Source organism: Miscanthus floridulus, chromosome 8, assembly GCF_019320115.1.
Source record: "Miscanthus floridulus cultivar M001 chromosome 8, ASM1932011v1, whole genome shotgun sequence".
NCBI lineage: Eukaryota > Viridiplantae > Streptophyta > Magnoliopsida > Poales > Poaceae > Miscanthus > Miscanthus floridulus.
In genome coordinates, this window is record NC_089587.1 from 69,647,812 (window position 1) to 69,666,490 (window position 18,679).

Consider the following 18,679-nt stretch of genomic DNA (forward strand, 5'->3'; position numbering starts at 1 on the left):
CATAAACATCCTGACAATGTACTATGGACGTTTATACACCTAAGTAGGCACATACACAATGTGTCTATCTTTCTCAAACAAAAAACAGGGGAAAAACAAAAGCAACAAGAAACAAAACCGAAGAGTAGAACTTTTACTTGCCTGGACTCAGCAAGGACACAACCTATAAAATCTCACTACACTAAATGCTAGTCAAATTTAAAGGCAATTATTTACCTCGGATGTAGAAGGTAGCGACACATGAACATCATCATTGAGAATGTCCAGATTAAATGTACCCAAACTTCGTTCTCCAGGAATCTGTACATAGTATGGGGGAGAAACAATGTTGCGTAATTGTTTAAGACAAGTTAAAATTCATAGAGAGCTAATATACCTCAACAGTAAGGCGATGAGGATAGCAAGGCTCATCCCAAGCATATTGACAGGATGTGTAGGGATAAACAATTGTTTCAATAGATTCACATCTCTGTTGATATATCCGCAGTTTCTGAATTTATTGAAAGAGTAATCATAAGAATGATAATCATTAAGTTTTCAAACAAAACCAGGCAGCACAACTAGTTACCTCCATTGAAAAATTGTCGATCCTGTAAGGTACAAAACCAGTCTTATCATCAGATAGCAGAATCAGTACTGTACCAGTATTGACATTATTTTTTCCAGAAAATCTCTTGCTGTATACGTCTAGATCGGCGTTTTGCACTTCAACTCGAACCATATATGATAAACCTGAGGCATTATTCCGCATTTTCAATTGAGCATCTCCCAGGTGATCAGGGAAAAAACTTCCTGACCATTGCCATCCTGGGCCATCAAACCGAACGGAGACCAGCAACTCTCTAAAAAACAAGGTTGTTCAGTCCAAACAGTAAAATATTGGAGGATGCACAAACAGCAAAAATGAACATAGCACTCTGGTAAGAATGAGATTTTGTTCCCTTCATATTTTAAATATGAGTCAAGAATAAGGTTTATTCCCTTTTCACATTTTTAAAATACAAGTCACATCAGTATATAGTAAACAAGTGATTGTGGCATGGACACATCATTGGAGAAAGCAGGTCTGTCTAAGATTTCGTTCCAGGTTTCTGCAGTATGCATGCCTAAACTGTAAAAATCCTTTTTTTTTTGTGTTATTAAGCATTTCATATATTCAAACAAAGCAGGCTATCAAGGTATACAGGGTAGTAATGATGCAAATCACCTTGCTGTATCAGACCAGTGAAGGAAAGAGTGTTGCCCAGAACGTAAGTGCTTAGAAAATCGTGTTCCTTTTTGTCGAAAGAACAAATCATTGCTGCATGCATTACATATGACATATCTGCAAAATAGTAGGGACAGGACAAAAGTAGATATTAGGCAGGCGAACAAAGAATGGAATGAAATTGTACAAGTAAAAGAAGATAGAAGTGTAAACATAAGGAAAAGTTTTAATGGCAGAAACTATAAATCCAAGAGACCAAGATATACATTCTGCACACATTAGAACACTCACAACAAAGAAAACAAGAATTTTGTTATATTAGTTTTATACTACATCTAAATTTTTGACCAATGGAGGCCTCCAGGGGCACCGATTGAGATGGTTTGGCCATATCCTACAGAGGACTCCACAGGCACCAGCGCATAGCAGCATATCCTGAGGGATCCCGAATTACCGATAATGTAAGAAGAGGCAGGGGGGTAGAACAAACCTGGTATGGGAAGAGGGCAGTAGAGACCTGAGAGAACGGATATACTATCTTTAGAACAGACCTCATAGGAATCAGCAATCGATGTGCCCGAACAAATACTATTATCATACTACTATGATTACTTTTAGTCACTGGCAGACCCATGGCCCGGTGAGACCCTTGGCCTCTGCCCGGACTCCTGAGCATTCAACTCCACTAGGCCTAATTATTGTGTAGCCCATGTATAGAGAAGATTAGGCCTGCTCTGCTGCTTAGCCCACTAAACCGTCCAGGCTTCTAGAAAGCTTTGGGTCTGCTACTGCTTTTAGTAGTACCTTTTTATGCTCTTACCTGTGTCTTTTTGTCAGGTTGTCTCTAATCTAACATAACTTGCTTGGGACCAAACATTAGATACCAAGTGGCACAAGGGCAGGGAGATAAGACACACCTTGAGCCCTGGCCAAAACTTCCAAAACCTCCTCTAAAATCAGAGACACAACACCCGTCAGGGAGGAGGAAACACCGTCAAAAACACAGATTGTGGTGAGTCCAGATAGCCCATACTCCTAGGATGATGATTTAAACCTTTACGGGACCTGGCCATTGACTCTATCATTAACAGAAGCCCAAATTCATTCTCCATTTTAATAAGTTCTAATAACCATGTTGCTCAAGGGATTTCTTTTATGGTACCATCACAAAATATGCAGAGCTATTGTAACAAGACTCATTTCACATATAACCTGGTATGAGCAATTTGGGTTTACAGCGGCAAAGGAAATCATGCCCATGTCAAAGAACAAGTAAAGCTCCATTTTGCTCTTGGTATTGGAGGGCTAGGAATCTCCAACAACAACAACAACAACAAAGCCTTTAAGTCCCAAACAAGTTGGGGTAGGCTAGAGTTGAAACCCAACAGAAGCAATCAAGGTTCAGGCACGTGAATAGCTGTCTTCCAAGCACTCCTATCTAAGGCTAAGTCTTTGGGTAGGGCTAGGAATCTCCAAGCCTTCAAAATCTGAACTGGGCCCTAAAGATGAGATGGATTTGGCTGCAAAAGACTGAGGCTAACCACCCTGGTCTGCATTCGCAATTCAAGTTCATGGTTGTGTCTGGGCCTTATATTCCATGGCAGATTCGCAGTAGTGTCAGAAGTTGGCAATGTCACTTCCACTTTATTTTGGACTGATAGATGGTTGCACGGACAATGTATTGCGGATCTCGCACCCCGGCTGTCTTCACTTGTGCCGAAGAGGAGAACTTATAATATAAGAGGACTGTCCAAGAGGCCCATATGAATTATTGTTAGGTGTCTGACATCAAAGGTGCTAGTGTTGAAGTGATAGTTGAGCATTTTGATCTCTGGGACGTGCTTGGTCAGGTGGTTTTACAACCTGAAGTAGAGGACTCTCACATTTGGTGCCTCTCTACTTCCGGCAAATACTGCGCCAAGTCGGCCTATGAAGGAATGTTCGTGGGTGCTATTCCTTTCAGACCAAGGGAGAGGATTTGGAAGTCATGGGCTCTAGGAAAAAGTCGTTTTTTCATGTGGTAGGTGGCTCATAACAGGTGCTGGACTGCCGATAGTTTAGCACAGCGAGGTCTACCACATGCTCCTCGCTGTCCACTTTGCAATAAAAGGAAGAATTGATCAATCACTTGCTCTGTGCTTGCCCCTTCTCACAGGAATTTTGGTTTCTGCTGCTGCAAAAGCTCGGCCTGCAGGCTCTAACCCCGCAGATCGACGATGTCTGTTTCGATGATTGGTGGGAGAGGACAGAATCCTTGATTGATAATCAAACCCGAAGAGGACTCAACTCTAGTATAATCCTAGGGGCTTGGATAATTTGGGAACACAGGAATCGCTGATGGGCATCTCCAAATTTAGCTGGAACTTTATTGCTCGCTAAAGAGGAGCTGCTGAAATGATCTTTGGCCGGGCCTAAAGGAATTACCCACCTTCTTGGCATTGTGCCGGAACAGTAGCCGGCTTAGGCTTGGTAGGGTCATGATTGTGTTGGTCATCGGCGGTCTGTGCAGCCTTTTGTAAAGGCAAGTAAACTGGACTGCTTTGTGTGTTTTTTTGTGTTTGGTGTGTTGTGTGTGTTTGTAAGGGTTCTTGTCCCTTTTCTTCTTAATGCAAAGAAATGCAGCTCTCCTGTGTTTTCAAGAATTTTTATTTTTGCTCTTGGTACACAACCAAACTGTTATGCTTTACTTTCTAGCGACTGGAGTTGTTTCCTTAAATAAAAGTGATCTGACACATTTTATACATGAGAAATCCACTCTGTATACGGCTGTGGCAGATAAGTGTAGAATAGACAGGAAAGGAGGGAATCACCACACACTGAATGTGGGTGGGGAGCCTTTCATATATAGCTGATATGTATACAAGGAAATTACACATATGGAAAGCTATACCCTGTACAAGGAAGCAATCCTAGGCTATACATAGAAAGAATCCTAGGCTATATATGGCAGCTAGCCTATCTATGGGATTACACCCAATCTATGATTAGTGCAGGATTATACATATCCTAATACCCGCCCGCAGTCGTAGCGGAAGCATCACGGACGCACAGACTGGTCCGAAAGTCAGTGAAGAGCTGGACGGGCAGACCCTTGGTCATAATGTCAGCAAACTGGTGTGCAGAAGGAACATGGAGAACCCTGAACTGTCCCAGAGCGACCTTCTCGCGGACGAAATGGATGTCAATCTCGATATGCTTCGTGCGGCGGTGGTGGACAGGGTTGGCAGCCATGTAGACGGCGCTCACATTGTCACAGTAGACAACCGTCGCTAGCGGAATGGAGATGTGGAGCTCCTGGAGGAGCTGACGCAGCCAGCAGCACTCAGCAACCGCATGGGCCACCGCACGGTACTCAGCTTCGGCACTGGAGCGCGACACAGTCGTCTGTCGCTTGGAAGACCATGAGACCAGGTTGTCGCCGAGGTAGACGCAGAAGCCTGAAGTAGAGCGACGTGTATCCGGGCAGCCAGCCCAGTCGGCATCAGAGTAGGCTGTGAGCTGATCTACAGGTCCGGAGCTCAGGTGAAGGCCTGCAGATAGCGAACCCTTGACATAGCGCAAGATGCGCTTGATCAACGCAAGATGCGGCTCACGAGGGTCATGCATGAAGAGGCAGACCTGCTGCACAGCATAGGCCAGGTCTGGCCTCGTCAGAGTGAGGTACTGGAGGGCTCCCGCCAGGCTCCTGTACTCCGAGGGGTTGGCGACGGGAGCGCCCTCAATGGAGGACAGCTTGGTCCGGGCATCCACCGGGGTAGCGGTTGAGTGGCATTCAGACATGCCAGCGCGCTGAAGAAGCTCGACGGCGTACTGCCGTTGGGATAGGAACAGGCCACTGCTGTCCCGCGTCACCGAGATGCCGAGGAAGTGCTGGAGGTCACCAAGGTCCGTCATGGCGAACTCCAGAGAGAGTCGGGAGGCGACGTGCAGGAGTAGAGCCGGTGACGACGCGGTGACAATGATGTCATCAACGTAGAGGAGAAGGTAAGCCATGTCAGCTCCAGCCTTGTAGACGAACAGGGAGGCATCCGACTTGGATGTGGTGAAGCCGATGCTGCTGATGAAGGCGGAGAAGCGCTGGTTCCAAGCTCGCGGCGCCTGTTTAAGTCCATATAAGGACTTCTGCAGCAAACAAACGGAATTAGGAGCAGCAGGGTCGACGAAGCCTTTGGGCTGCTCGCAGTAGACCGTCTCCTCGAGATTGCCGTGGAGGAAGGCATTCTTCACGTCGAGTTGGCGGATAGGCCAATCCCGGGACGCAGCAATGCTGAGCACGGTGCGGATCGTGGCCGGCTTGACGACCGGGCTGAAGGTCTCGTCGTAGTCGACGCCGGCCTCCTGGGAGAAACCGCGGACGACCCAGCGCGCCTTGTGCCGGGCGAGGGAACCGTCGGAGTGGAATTTGTGCTTGAACAGCCACTTCCCAGTAACAATGTTAGCACCAGGGGGCCGAGGGACAAGGCGCCAAGTGGCATTGTCGATCAGCGCCTTGTACTCATCGGCCATCGCGGCGCGCCAATTAGGGTCGGCGAGGGCGCTGCGATAGTTCGCCGGGACCGGCGAGGCGACGGAGGTGGTGAAGCCGTAGCGCTGGACAGTGCGCAGGGAGCCGGTCTGTGACCGTGTCACAGGCCGGGTCGGTGGTGCAGCAGGCTGCTGGGTCGCTGCAGGTGGCGGAGCAGGTGGTGCTGGAACCGCGAAGGCATCCGCAGGGGCGACGACCTCGGTGGGCGGTGCAGCAGCCACAGGAACCGGCGCCAGGGGAGCCACGGGGTCAGCCGCAGGAACTCGGCTGCGGCGAGTGAAGACGATGCCGAAACGCTGGCGCCCCGGCTGTGGAACGGCTGGCGGCTGTTGCCCGCCCGCAGGCGGAGCAGGCGGTGGGTGCCCGCCCGTAGAGGCAACCAGGGGGCCCAGCTGGATAACAGCTGGGTCCAGGAGCGCAGGGGCTGGATCCTCGCTGGTTTCAGGGAGCGGCGGAGGAGTGCTCACTGTTGTCGTCGAGGAAGAAAGTCCCTGCATCAGAAATTCAAGTGAGGGCGGCACGGAGGCCGCCGATGGTGCTGCCGCGAATGGGAACACGGACTCGTCGAATATGACATGGCGGGAGATGATTATCCGGCGAGTATTCATGTCGAGGCAGCGGTAGCCCTTGTGAGAGGATGGGTATCCGAGGAAAACACACGGGGCGGAGCGAGGAGCGAGTTTGTGGGGGGAGGTGGCGGTGAGGTTTGGATAGCAAAGGCACCCGAAGACACGGAGGGAGGAGTAATATGGGAGAGTGCCATAGAGAATTTGATGAGGTATTTGGTGGTGGATGGAGGAGGAGGGACGCCGATTGAGGAGGGTGGTGGCTGTGGTGAGAGCCTCAGCCCAGTAAGGAGGAGGCATGAAGGCATGGAGGAGCATGGTGCGGATGGTGTTGTTGATAGTGCGGAGTATGCGTTCGGCCTTGCCATTTTGCGGGGACGTATAGGGGCAGGAGAGGCGTAGGGTAGTGCCCTGGCTGCTGAGGAGTGTGGCAGTGGCGTGGTTAACGAATTCGGTGCCATTATCTGCTTGGAGGGATTTGGGTGTGGTGCTGAATTGTGTTGTAGCATAGGCAAAGAATTCGACAAGATGCCGGTGCACCTCAGATTTGTGGCGCAGTGGGAATGTCCAGCAGTAATGGGAAAAATCATCGAGTATGACAAGATAATATTTAAAACCGGAGTTGCTAGGCACGGGAGATGTCCACACATCACAATGTAGTAAATCAAATGGGGCACTAGTTACAGAGGTGGAATGGCTAAACGGGAGTCGCACGTGCTTGCCAAGTTGACATGCATGGCAGAGGCAAGGCGAGTGCTTATTGTAGGAGATGGCCGACATGTTCCGTAGAGTGGCGAGGCTGGATGGGCCGGGGTGGCCGAGGCGGTGATGCCACAGGGACGACGTGATGGCGAGGCTGCAGGAAGTGGACGGTGTGGTGGGGAAGGTGTAGAGGTCGCCACCACTATTGCAGCGAAGAGTCACGCGCCCGGTCTGCTTGTCCTTGACAGAAAAGCCACAAGAGTCAAATTCAACGGAACAAGCATTGTCACGGGTGAATTGACGAACTGAAAGGAGGTTGCGTACTAGAGCAGGGGCAACCAGAACATCATGAAGATGAAAGGTAGAGTGCGGGGAGTGTAATTTAGATGGTCCACGGCAGGTGATGGGAATGGTAGTGCCATCGCCAACCGTGATGCCAGAAGGAGGAGGAGGGAGACGGGACAGGAGTATACCATCCGAGGATGACATGTGGGCAGTGGCACCAGTGTCGAAGACCCAGGGGGAGGACCCCTGAAGCGACATCTGGTTCAGGGCAGCGATGAGGCCTGACTGATCCCAGCCGCCCTGCTGCTGTTGAGGAGGCAGAGAGGAGTTCGTGGCGCCGGAGAACTGGGCGGGGGCAAAGGCCGTGTGGGCCTGGGCCGGGGGAGGAGCCCCGAGCACGCCAGGGCCGCCCCACGCTGGTGGACGCCATGGCTGCTGATGCGGCGCAGCAGTCCAGGGCGGGTAGCAGAGCCACGGAGCCGCCGATGCAGCAGACTTCGGGGCGCCGCCCTTGCCCTTCTTCTTCCAGCGGCCATTGCCGCCGCCCTTCCCGCCGCTACTGCCGCCGCTGCTGGAGCCGCCGCCATAGCCGGTGAAGCTGCCGCCGGTGGCGCTGGAGACAGTGCGGCAGGCAGTGCCGCACGCGGCGTGGAACGCCGTCTGGGCTGCCACGGTGCCCTCGTTGGCGAGGCGGAGCTCCTTGAGGACGAGCTTCTCGCGTGTAGTGGCGAAGTCCGGCAACGGGTGCGAGTCGGCGATGTTATCGGCGGTGCTGGCGAAGCGGGGGTTGAGGCCGCGCAGGAAGTTGAGGACGAGCTCCGAGTCGGTGATGACACGACCGACATCACGGAGTGCGTCGGCGGTGGCCTTCATCTTTTGGGCGTAGTCGTTGACGGGGGAGTCGCCCTGGGTCATGGAGTAGAACTCGTGACCCAGGAAGATGGCGCGCGGGGCCTTGTTGGCCTCGAAGAGGCGCCTGATGGCGAGCCAGAGGGCACGCGCAGTCTGATCTGGTGCCGTCGCCAGGCCGAGGACATCCGGCCCAACAGAGCCAAGGAGCCAACTGCGGACGCAGGCGTCGGCGATGTTCCAGGCAGGGTCGGGAGAGCCAGCTTCCTCCGTGATGTGGGAAAGAAGGCCGAATTTCCCGCAGAGAGAAGTGAAGAACGGTTCCCACTGGTTGAAATTGGGCCTCGTCAGTTCCAGGGTCACCGGGATGTGGTTCTTGACATTGATCGTTGCATAGGGGGCAACGAAGACAGCAGGGGCGGAGAGGGAGCCCAGGCTGTTCGTGGTGCTGGAGGAGGAGGAGGAGGAGCTGGTGGCAGATCCTGTCGTCATGGCGACCCTGATGGGAGGAGGGAGGGACAGCAGAGGGGGCGGTGGGAAGGAGGATCGGCTAAGCTGATACCATGTAGAATAGACAGGAAAGGAGGGAATCACCACACACTGAATGTGGGTGGGGAGCCTTTCATATATAGCTGATATGTATACAAGGAAATTACACATATGGAAAGCTATACCCTGTACAAGGAAGCAATCCTAGGCTATACATAGAAAGAATCCTAGGCTATATATGGCAGCTAGCCTATCTATGGGATTACACCCAATCTATGATTAGTGCAGGATTATACATATCCTAATAATAAGGATGACTGCTTAAAAACAATTTGTTGCCACAGGAGTTGGTAGATGAAAATGGAAACCTTTCAATTACCTTGGCCTGAAAGCAATAGCCCTTGTCCTCCCAAAAAGTTCTGTTGAAACAGGTATAGATGCCACTGCAACTAAGAAGGCACCACAAGTAGATGACTGGGGAATAGTAACATTTGTTGAACCACTGGCAGGGACAAGGAGGAATGTATTTGACCAATTTCGCCGAGTTGTTTCAGTTCCATTATTAGGCGGAGAAGCATTCAACTTAACTGAAAGTTCAGTTGCTGGAGTGTGCCCATCAGGAGCAAACATATAAGCTTTAACACCATTGTCAAAATCTTTCTTTACAGACTCACTGTTACTGGTGCACCTTATCTCTGAAGAAGAGCAGCGTCCATCAATCAAATCTAACTGGGGCATTTTGCCTGTAAAGCACCTGCAGGAGAAATACAAACACAAAAGTGTTAGAGCATATATAGAAACAGATAAGAAGTGAATTTCTAAAGGACAGAAAGACACTTACTGTACAGATGGATCAACAAGAGAAAGACCACTTTTTTCAAGCAAATGTCTTGCATGTCCATCCAACTCAAAACTAGGAGGAATCACAAGGGTGGACCCACTCCTCTCAGAGCTGCTTTCAGTGACAGTAAGCAATAGATCTGTGCAATTGTACAACAAGAATGGAACAGAAAGATACAACTCCCTTGCGCCAGAACAAGCATCCATTGATTTTTCCAGCATAACATTAAGAGGAGCTGCAGAACAAATTAACATCAGAACTTTATTACAGTGGGCTTAAGTTTTTTTTTAAATAAAAAAAAACCAAAGTACATACAATTTGACAAATTAGAGTAGAAAGTAATCGACTCTGTTATGGAGAATTTGAAGCCATTTGACTTCGCTGCAGTAGAGAATGATTCAGCCCGGGGAAACTTTATGTTCAAGGACCTATAATCTTGGATATCAATTGTAATTCCAAGATCGTTGGAGGGATCAACAAAAAAAATAGAGGCAGACCCTACCTGTGAATACAATTCAGTCACAAATTTGAAATGAAAAACCAAACCGGCTGAGGTAAGATATATGCATGGCACCAGAAGCTTACCTCCTTTAGCGAAACTACACGTGCAGACCCACCATTATCTATTGCCAAGGAAATGCAAACAGGGAGATAGTTCTTTATGAGAAGCGGAGTATTAAGCTTGACATGCCGTATAAAATGTGTCCTTGTCAAATTTTGTTTAAAAATATTTGGAGTAGAACTTCCAGAAACTTGTGTGTTCAATCTTTCACTGCACAACTGGCCTTTCTGGGTACTAACGGATGAAGGGACATTGTATTCTTCAACAGATACACAACAACGAAATGGATCATTACTAGGGTGAGAAGGATAGCAAACAGATGATTTCATGAACCCAACCCTGCTTTCATGTGAAAGTAAACTTGACAAGGAACGCGTTTCACTCCACAAGTATGTTCTGCCAACAGGATGCCACCTAATCTGGCCAGCTTCAGACAAATGAACCGGCAGTGGAATTTCTTTGTTTGGAGGAATGGGCCCTATTACCTGCAGAATAAAGTTTCTTGAGAAATCTCATACTTGGTTCTTTTGGTGGAAACTATTTACCTTGTATAGAGGTGAAAAATTTAAAGGCATAGAAGTGCAACTACTGACTTCCTAATAATAAGTTCATCTGAATTTTGAAATGGTTACGATGTCGAAGATTATGTACCTTTGATGTAAGACCAAATGGTATATCGAACCTCAATTCGAGGGGCATTGATGTTGCATTGTATAGTATTACCTAGAAAAGGAGGCCATTAATCTGTGTATGCATCCAATGGTGTAGTAACTGACTATTGAAATGGGCATTAGTCATTACCGTTGAGTAAACTCGTATACGCTTGCTGTAGTTCTGTAAGGAAACATCGAGCACCACAGGCACAATTAACCCATCATTGCCTTTTCCATTAGACGAAAATGCTCCTAAACTTTCTTCGCCGAGAATTGGCTTTTTACTTGAAGAGAAATTTACTTCAAAGAAGTAAATGCCCACAAGGTCCATTGACATTGGCTTTGAAGGGCCTGACGTACCATCAAACTCTATGGAGATCATATAGTGTGATACAGCACTCATTCGTTTCTCGATGAGATGGTCTGACGATCGCGCTTCTCTGTGTTGGAAGAAAAAATCATCAAGAGTTTCTTCGACGTAAATTGGGACAGCATACCCTGCCGGTACAGAGTTTTCATCTATTACAGAGAAACTGTCAACATCATCTGAATTAACAGCACCACGGTACACCTTGAACCTAAAGGGCAATGATGTGTCATTCGAGAGAATGTATGGCGCATATCTTCTTGTACGAACATCATCATGGCTTAATCTCAAGATTCCAGGATCTTCCCGAAGACCACTACCATTACTTGGATCAAGAGAATCTGTAATCATCTGGCTAAGTCTGAGGATAGCCTACACATGCAAATGAAGAGTTCAAAACAATAAATTAAAAAATTGTGTCTCATAGGTAAATTCTAAATTCTAAGTGTTCCTCAACTGATTCAAGTGACCCAAATCCCGAAAGGCCCAAATTCTGCTCCTACCTCTCATTTTCCTTAAAACCAGATATGTAGCAGATATAATCCAAATGGGAAAAGCTTTGCATACAACCATTTGAGTACAAGTACAAAGATGCATCTAATCGTCCAAAACACTTATGAGCTTTTTTTTCTCGCGATGCTTTATTGTATTAAGAAAAAAAGTGGGGATTTAGGAACCCCTTACAAAACACACGCACACATACACACTCCTAGGAATGTGATTTCATCCAAGTGATTTCAAATGTTGGATCTTGAGTTGTACTCTGACTATAGTCATTGCAGAGTCTACTATCCTGATTGTTGAATCGAGTTTTTTACTGGCAGTTAAACTACCAATAATATCACTAGGATTTATAACAGAATACTCTCACTGTTCCACATTAAGCTGTTTTGGCTTTTCTAGATACACAATTCTTACTATGTATCTAGACATAGCGTACATCTAGGTTCATAGCAAAAGCCGCATTCCTAGAAAAGCCAAAACGACTTACAATTTGGAACAGAGGGACTATGCCATTTGCTATATGGCTTACCCAGTGCATTGAGCTCCCGCTCTGTGCGGGGTCTGTGGAAGGGTGTCAGTGGCAAGCCTTACCCTTGCCTGTGCAATGCGAGGAGACCACGACTCGAACCCAGGACCTTCCGGTCACAGGCGGTAAGACTCTACCGCTTGCACCAGGCCCGCCATTTGCTATATGGCAAGATAAATTTTCTTTTCTTGAACAACACATGGCAAGAAAAAAAATCACATTCACATACCTCAATTAAGGGTTCTGATATATTCAGATTAAGCTGCTTGCTTGAACTTAAACACACATCAGTACTGGGTGATATATCCAGTCCACAATCACCACATTTTCTTAACATATGTAACTGAAATCTTGAGGGTTCTACAAAAGGTTCCCACATAACCTATAAATATATAAGTTGTTATTTCAGCACTATCATAGCGAAAATTTAAGAGGCAGGAACGTTGTAGTATTTTACCTTGTCAATGTTATTGTAATTTACTAAAAGGTCAACAAAAGCAGAAATTTCTGTCCTATCCTTCATTTGACTAAACTGCACAGTTAAATTCTTCAATAAGGTCTCTATTACAGGTCCATGACTGCTCCACTGTCAAAAGCATTGCCAAGAAAAATAAAGAGCAGGTTAGAGCTTGAATGGAACTTATGTAACTCAGCATATTGATGTATAAAAAGCTCAGGAGAACTTATACAAATCTGTTTTATTTACTGAATTCAAGATGCTTCAAACCTATCTAATATCATCAATTAATGAAGCAAACATAAACATAATTATCCGTGCTGTGCCTGATCCCGTCTGATGGTCCAAATTCTTCTTTGGGTCAAAACATATCAGCACCATGCTGCTCTATGAGCTAAAAAATTATATAATGATCTCCTATTACAAAATTAGCCATATATTCTAATATCTTATAATAGCTAGTACTAGTTAGTTTCCATTTTGTGATATTCACAATATTACATTATGCTCTTTTCTCAAAGTCAATATCATTGAATTGTTTTTTTTTTATCTTTTGAATGTTGGCGTATGATCAACTTCCAATAATATTAATGCACATACCAGAACCAAACATTCCCAGCATTTAACAAGCACCTAGTTTATGTTTAATAAAGGAACAAGCAGCACAGTTACAGAGCTTACCCTTCCATCATTTAGCAGAAGAGACCCTTTCCTCAATCCTGCCTTGAATGCCACGGAATAAAAAGAGGATGCAGATGATGCAGCAGGAAATTTGAGTTCCATATTATGCCAGAAGTTAAATATCTGGTGTGAAAAACTAGCATCCATGTATTCGGCTTGTAGGTCAACAGAAAGATGTTCCAAATTCCTTTCTGATTGATGAACATAACCAGAAGATTTAACCTTAGATATATGCACAAATGGAACGGAGGTACCCTTATTCTCTTGAATCATTTCCAGCATTACCTTCAATCTCTCTAAATCATATTTAAATTTCATGCAGCTATCACCTGACATCATCACAAAATGTTTACTCTCAAAAGTTAAGGTGACAAACTTGCAAACTTTTGGTTCACAATATTGAATATCATCTGCCTCATGATGAGTGCCCACTTCCGTTGGAAAAGGAGTCACACCCATGTGATTGCTTGTGTGATTTTCTTCTTTCCCCCAGATAGGTATATGGAGTACACCAGCAAAAGTTTCACATGTTAGCACTAAGTTGAAGTCATCTGGCGAACCAAATTCTGATGCAATAAGTGGTGATGATGCCGTTTCTGGAAACTGAGACAAAGCAGCTGCATGCTCCACAGGCGTACTGTTTACGTCTGTTTTCACATATGAATGGCAATGATTGATAATCGTATTCCAATCCTGTAAATATAACCAGACCTCGAAAAGGGGTACACTTAGTAATATCTCATCTTGACCAGCATGGTGCTTTGTAAACTTGACGAAAACAGGAGATAATGGCCCATCGGAAACAATGGAGATGAGAGTGTAACCACCGGATGACAGCAGTGTTAAAGAAACAACATCAAAGTTCATGTGCTCTGGTTTTTCACCAACTAGTACAGCAGAAACATCAAACTCCATGTTTGCAGTGGCAATCCTCTCCAGTGCCACTTTATCTTTAGACTGACCCAAGAGAATCATCAGATCCTTGATCGAAATAGTGAGATTGGTACACTCATTAGGGTCAGGGTTGCCCTCGTAGAAACTTCTATGATCTAAAAACTGCAAGGCATTGCCTTTGTACATTTTACTTTCATTGCCGATCGAAATCAACTGGTCAACAACACCAATAACTGTCTCCATCCCATTTATAAAATATAGATCTGCATAAGATTTGACAAAGTTAAAGCTAATATTACAAAAAAATACATTTGAAGAAATTGAAAAACAAGTTCAATGATGATCTGGTACCTTCAACAATCAAGTTGCATCGTGATATTTTGCTCATAATTGAGGTGGGTAAAGTAGGCTGCTGGGAGTATGGTATATCTTTGCAAGGAACCTGAATCCATATGCCAGCATCAAGCTTTTCAATAAGAGAATGGATTCTCTTAGGAACGCTCTCATCAAGCTTCAGCACAAAATCTGTATGGTCGCTGACAATTAGAAGTGATATGGATGCATTTCTTGCATATATGCAGATGACATCAACTCTTCTGGAAACTATGCACTCCGAACTGAAGAATTCTTTGGGGATACGCTTTGCAAATTCTACAGAGCTTCCAGTCGCAATGAACTCACAGAAAAAATGTGGAACCTTCAGCTTTAGACAAAAGAAATCTTGCTCTTCCACAGGAAAAATTACAACACAATCACTGATCTCAAATTTGTATGTTACACAGTCATGTGATTCTCCCAAGCACTCAAGATTGTTACCTGCCACAGGGAATTCCTGTTCTGCAATAGGATTCCAATCATCCAACAAAAATAATCCAACAAACATAGCCAGTAACTTGGATGGCAATACACAACAAACATTTTGAATTCCAACACATACTTCGGTTGACAGTGCAGGTAAGTCCTTTTTAACTCGAACGTTGAGTACACTAGCATTGCGATGTGAAGATGTGCCCCAGAGCAGCTCATGGATATTTGGTGGAGTCCATGGTGAAGCAAGAGTCAAATTGTTAGCAGACAGTAGTAAGTCCCATGAGCTTGCATCAAAATAAGTGAGTGTTGATATAGATTCAGGAATGGTTATTGTTGCTAAAGTACCACATGATTCAGGAAAATGTACTCTAACAGAAATAAGTGACAGATCCAGAACAGTTCTGCTGGAATTCTTGGGGTCATTTGATGAGGTGGATGAACAATTTGAACGCTGGGTTTTACAGTGTGTATTGCTGGCAAGATCTGATGCATGATAACCATTCACACCTGAAGTGTCATGACATTGCTCATTCTTTGAGTATAAACTTTCTTGTGCTTCAACATCTTGAGCTCCTAAGCACCCAAAACTATATCCACAACTGTAATCTGCAACTAAAAAGGGGAAGTGGTCAACAGAAACTCCTGCGAATACTGTGCCATCTGCACCACATAAATTTGACAAGGAAAACTTGGGAAGTATGCCATTAGTTGCCCTGGATTTCATGGAACTCTGACCAATCATTGTGGATTCAACATCACTGCCAACTGAAGGTCCTGAATCAAGTTTTCTCAAAAACATCTTTATCTGACCAATAACAGATGGGTTAACATGCAGATCAACATCACATAAATTCAGCTGGTATAAATGATGCATTTGATCATCATGCTTATGAGTTCTATAATGCAGATTCAAGCAAGTTTCAACAGAATTTTCAGGACATCGTGTTAAGTTCCCAGATAAGCATAGCACATGTGAATCTGATTCATCCTTCCGATAATTGGAAGTAACATTGACCGTCTTCATGGCAAGAGAAAGGTCTGACAATTCGCAGATAGCATACCTAGAAATCACAGCAGCAACTCACATAAAAGAATAGAAAATAGTCATGATTCAAGGTTGAAAAATTAGTAGCCAATTATTAACCTGATATCAATGTCTTCAATGCCAACAATGAGACCTGAACTTTCCTCACAATTATCATCAAGGTCAACCTGTAAACCCAACTTGGCTAGCTTCAGAGACACAGACACATTTAAGGCCGATTTCTTGTGTCCATGTGTCTTGGGATTATCAAGCACACTATTCTTGACAAGGTTAGTTTCTTTCACTCTAGGCAAATTAACAATGGCACTGTACATTGTCTGAGAGAGGTATATATCAATAAATGGCACAATAAAACCGACCTGCCAAAACGATAGTTCAGAAATACAGAAACTTACATTGGCAGAAAATAACATAAGCAGACAAATCACATTGCAAAAACTAGGGTGAACAAACTTTATTATACACTTATATAGCTATTACCAAAAATAGATCATTAATTAAATACATAATGAGTCACCGTCCTTCAAAAATCTTACCTCCAATTGTTTTAGCACTGGTTCATCTAGGAATACACTCAATCGAAGTGCAACGGAAGCATCAAGCTTAACCAGTGTAGAGGAAACATTATGTTTGTCAGGCAGCAATACCTTCACCTGCAATCATTCATTTACTGTTGCTTCATATAGATATTGAATAACCAAAAAACGGAACAATAAACCATGCACAATGTCTGACCTGAAACCCAGTAAGGCCAACCTCAAACTGGTTATAAAGCTCATCCAACTGGATACCAAGTAACAGATCATCAGAAAAATAACTAGGAAGACTTTTTGATATGTGGTCAAGAAAGGAATTGCTTTCTTGTGTTCGAGAAATATCCTCAATTGTATCTTTAGACTGAATGAATACATCCCCAGCATCAACAACCTGCAATTACAATAATTGCTCAATGATAAAAGAAAATAGCTACTGAATCAACCAATTGAAGTTAAATAGAGACGGCACAATAATTAAGACCCATTAGAATAATCTTTTCTTCTGAAAACATTAAGCCAGTGCATCATTTAATTTTGTATTTTTGTAGGAGCCTGAGATTTTGAAACAATATTACAGGAAAACGGGGCCTTATATTATCAAAATGATAATATATTTCTTGCATCCTCCAACTTTGCTTACTTACATGATTTATTTACAAACATATCAAATGTCAAATTTAAATTTAAATTTCAAACTTGAATTTCAAACTTGAAATAAATTAAACAAGGCCAGTTTATAAAGTTCCGATTGGGTCCAGGGAAAATTGGTATCCATCAGTTTCAAACATGAATTTGGGAACTTAATCTGTAGAACTTATGTGCACATAAATATCATGGTATTGACGTGTCCCTTGAGCAAAAAATGCAAGGCAATGTTATTCAACATTAGAACATACCATGGCAAGTTCTTTCTTTTCACAATTCTGTGATGGTAGCCTAATGACGAAGTGATGAATCCTCAAATCCCAAATAAGTTTTTTACGATTAGCAGACATGTACCTTGAATTATGATCAAAATATTACTCAACTTGTACAAGAAAGTGCAGTGTGAACAGAAAAGGAAAGGGGAGATGAGGAGATACTTCAGTTTGGAGACAAGTCTTGTTCCCAAATTATCGAACCGATTTAGAGAAGAAAGCACCTGCATTAATCAGGATAGCGATCCATAACATTTCTCCCAGGAAGATTTGCATGAAATATGCCAGGTCTCTCTACCCAGCATACAGTATAGTTAAGTATTTCGATGGCCCAATAAGGAAATAATAAATGAGCTAATGTCAGGTCCAGGGAAACAAAAAACATTATATGACTGAAGGCAGGCGTCACAAGGTAGCTGATCTAATAATCTTATAGAAGTAAAGAGGAACTGAATTTACATTTTTCCAAATGAACAAAAAAATTACAGAGGGTTATGGTAACAACAGCAAGCATTCTAAATTCTATTCTACTACCAAACCTTTTCAAAAAGTCTCACTTGAGAAATCATTTGCATTATTGGCTATTGTATCCATCTCTTTCTTCATTACCAATGTTAGCAGTATTTAAATACTTACCCTATCATGCTGAAATTGGAAAGAGGAAAACAGATCATAGATGTGCAGGACATTAACAAAGAATTCTGGTTCATAGATGGCACTGAATTCCTGGACAACGACCTGAAATGAAACACGACAACATACCTATAATCAACATTTTATGAATACCACATATGCAATAAATTTCTCTTTTAACTGAATAGAAAGAACATAAGTACTCTTGTTGAAGCTTCCGATCTTTCGTTTGACTTGGGAAAGTCGACTTGGATACTGATAACAGGTGCCCCAAGACCATCACCGGTGCTACACTAAAATATATATCAATCAATTTAATAAATATAAGCAATCCACAAGAGGGGACAAAAAGATCTGAGGATTAAACTGTGGTGTACCTTTTCAGCCCGTAAGATTTTTGTTTCATTCAGTGGGTTGATAACCTGAAGAGAATCAAGCCAAGCAAGAATAGTTGCTGAATCATCCCATATTTTACATTCCATACCAAGCCCAGAAAACATTGTATCTACAAGCTTCATGCCAAACCCCCTAGACCATCAATGCGGGCAGAAAAGTTAGTCGATAACAAAGGGCCCCTCATCCCTCTTTAAGTATTTTTAGGGGAAAAAACAGTAGGGGAAGCCCCTACTA

The 18,679-nt window shown here is 44.3% G+C and overlaps 1 protein-coding gene across 7 annotated transcripts in view; it reads right to left on the reverse strand.

Moving 5' to 3' along the window:
• The window catches only part of LOC136476625 (uncharacterized), a 37,484-nt gene that overhangs the window by 4,433 nt on the left and 14,372 nt on the right, over positions 1 to 18,679 (reverse strand). For 6 of the 7 annotated variants that reach the window (XM_066474542.1, XM_066474541.1, XM_066474543.1 and 3 more), the window contains 22 exons: positions 18,427 to 18,577; positions 18,253 to 18,342; positions 18,053 to 18,154; positions 17,582 to 17,640; positions 17,396 to 17,498; positions 16,699 to 16,890; positions 16,500 to 16,616; positions 16,063 to 16,322; positions 14,460 to 15,979; positions 13,215 to 14,371; positions 12,534 to 12,662; positions 12,306 to 12,458; positions 10,828 to 11,418; positions 10,678 to 10,749; positions 10,050 to 10,511; positions 9,780 to 9,966; positions 9,465 to 9,699; positions 9,003 to 9,377; positions 1,208 to 1,324; positions 569 to 842; positions 377 to 490; positions 217 to 300 (listed from right to left, as the gene is read on the reverse strand). In XM_066474542.1, the coding sequence (XP_066330639.1) occupies positions 217 to 300; positions 377 to 490; positions 569 to 842; positions 1,208 to 1,324; positions 9,003 to 9,377; positions 9,465 to 9,699; positions 9,780 to 9,966; positions 10,050 to 10,511; positions 10,678 to 10,749; positions 10,828 to 11,418; positions 12,306 to 12,458; positions 12,534 to 12,662; positions 13,215 to 14,371; positions 14,460 to 15,979; positions 16,063 to 16,322; positions 16,500 to 16,616; positions 16,699 to 16,890; positions 17,396 to 17,498; positions 17,582 to 17,640; positions 18,053 to 18,154; positions 18,253 to 18,342; positions 18,427 to 18,577 (6,544 nt within the window). The remainder of the gene's footprint in view (positions 1 to 216; positions 301 to 376; positions 491 to 568; positions 843 to 1,207; positions 1,325 to 9,002; positions 9,378 to 9,464; positions 9,700 to 9,779; positions 9,967 to 10,049; positions 10,512 to 10,677; positions 10,750 to 10,827; positions 11,419 to 12,305; positions 12,459 to 12,533; positions 12,663 to 13,214; positions 14,372 to 14,459; positions 15,980 to 16,062; positions 16,323 to 16,499; positions 16,617 to 16,698; positions 16,891 to 17,395; positions 17,499 to 17,581; positions 17,641 to 18,052; positions 18,155 to 18,252; positions 18,343 to 18,426; positions 18,578 to 18,679) is intronic. The other variant, XM_066474548.1, reaches the window with a different exon arrangement.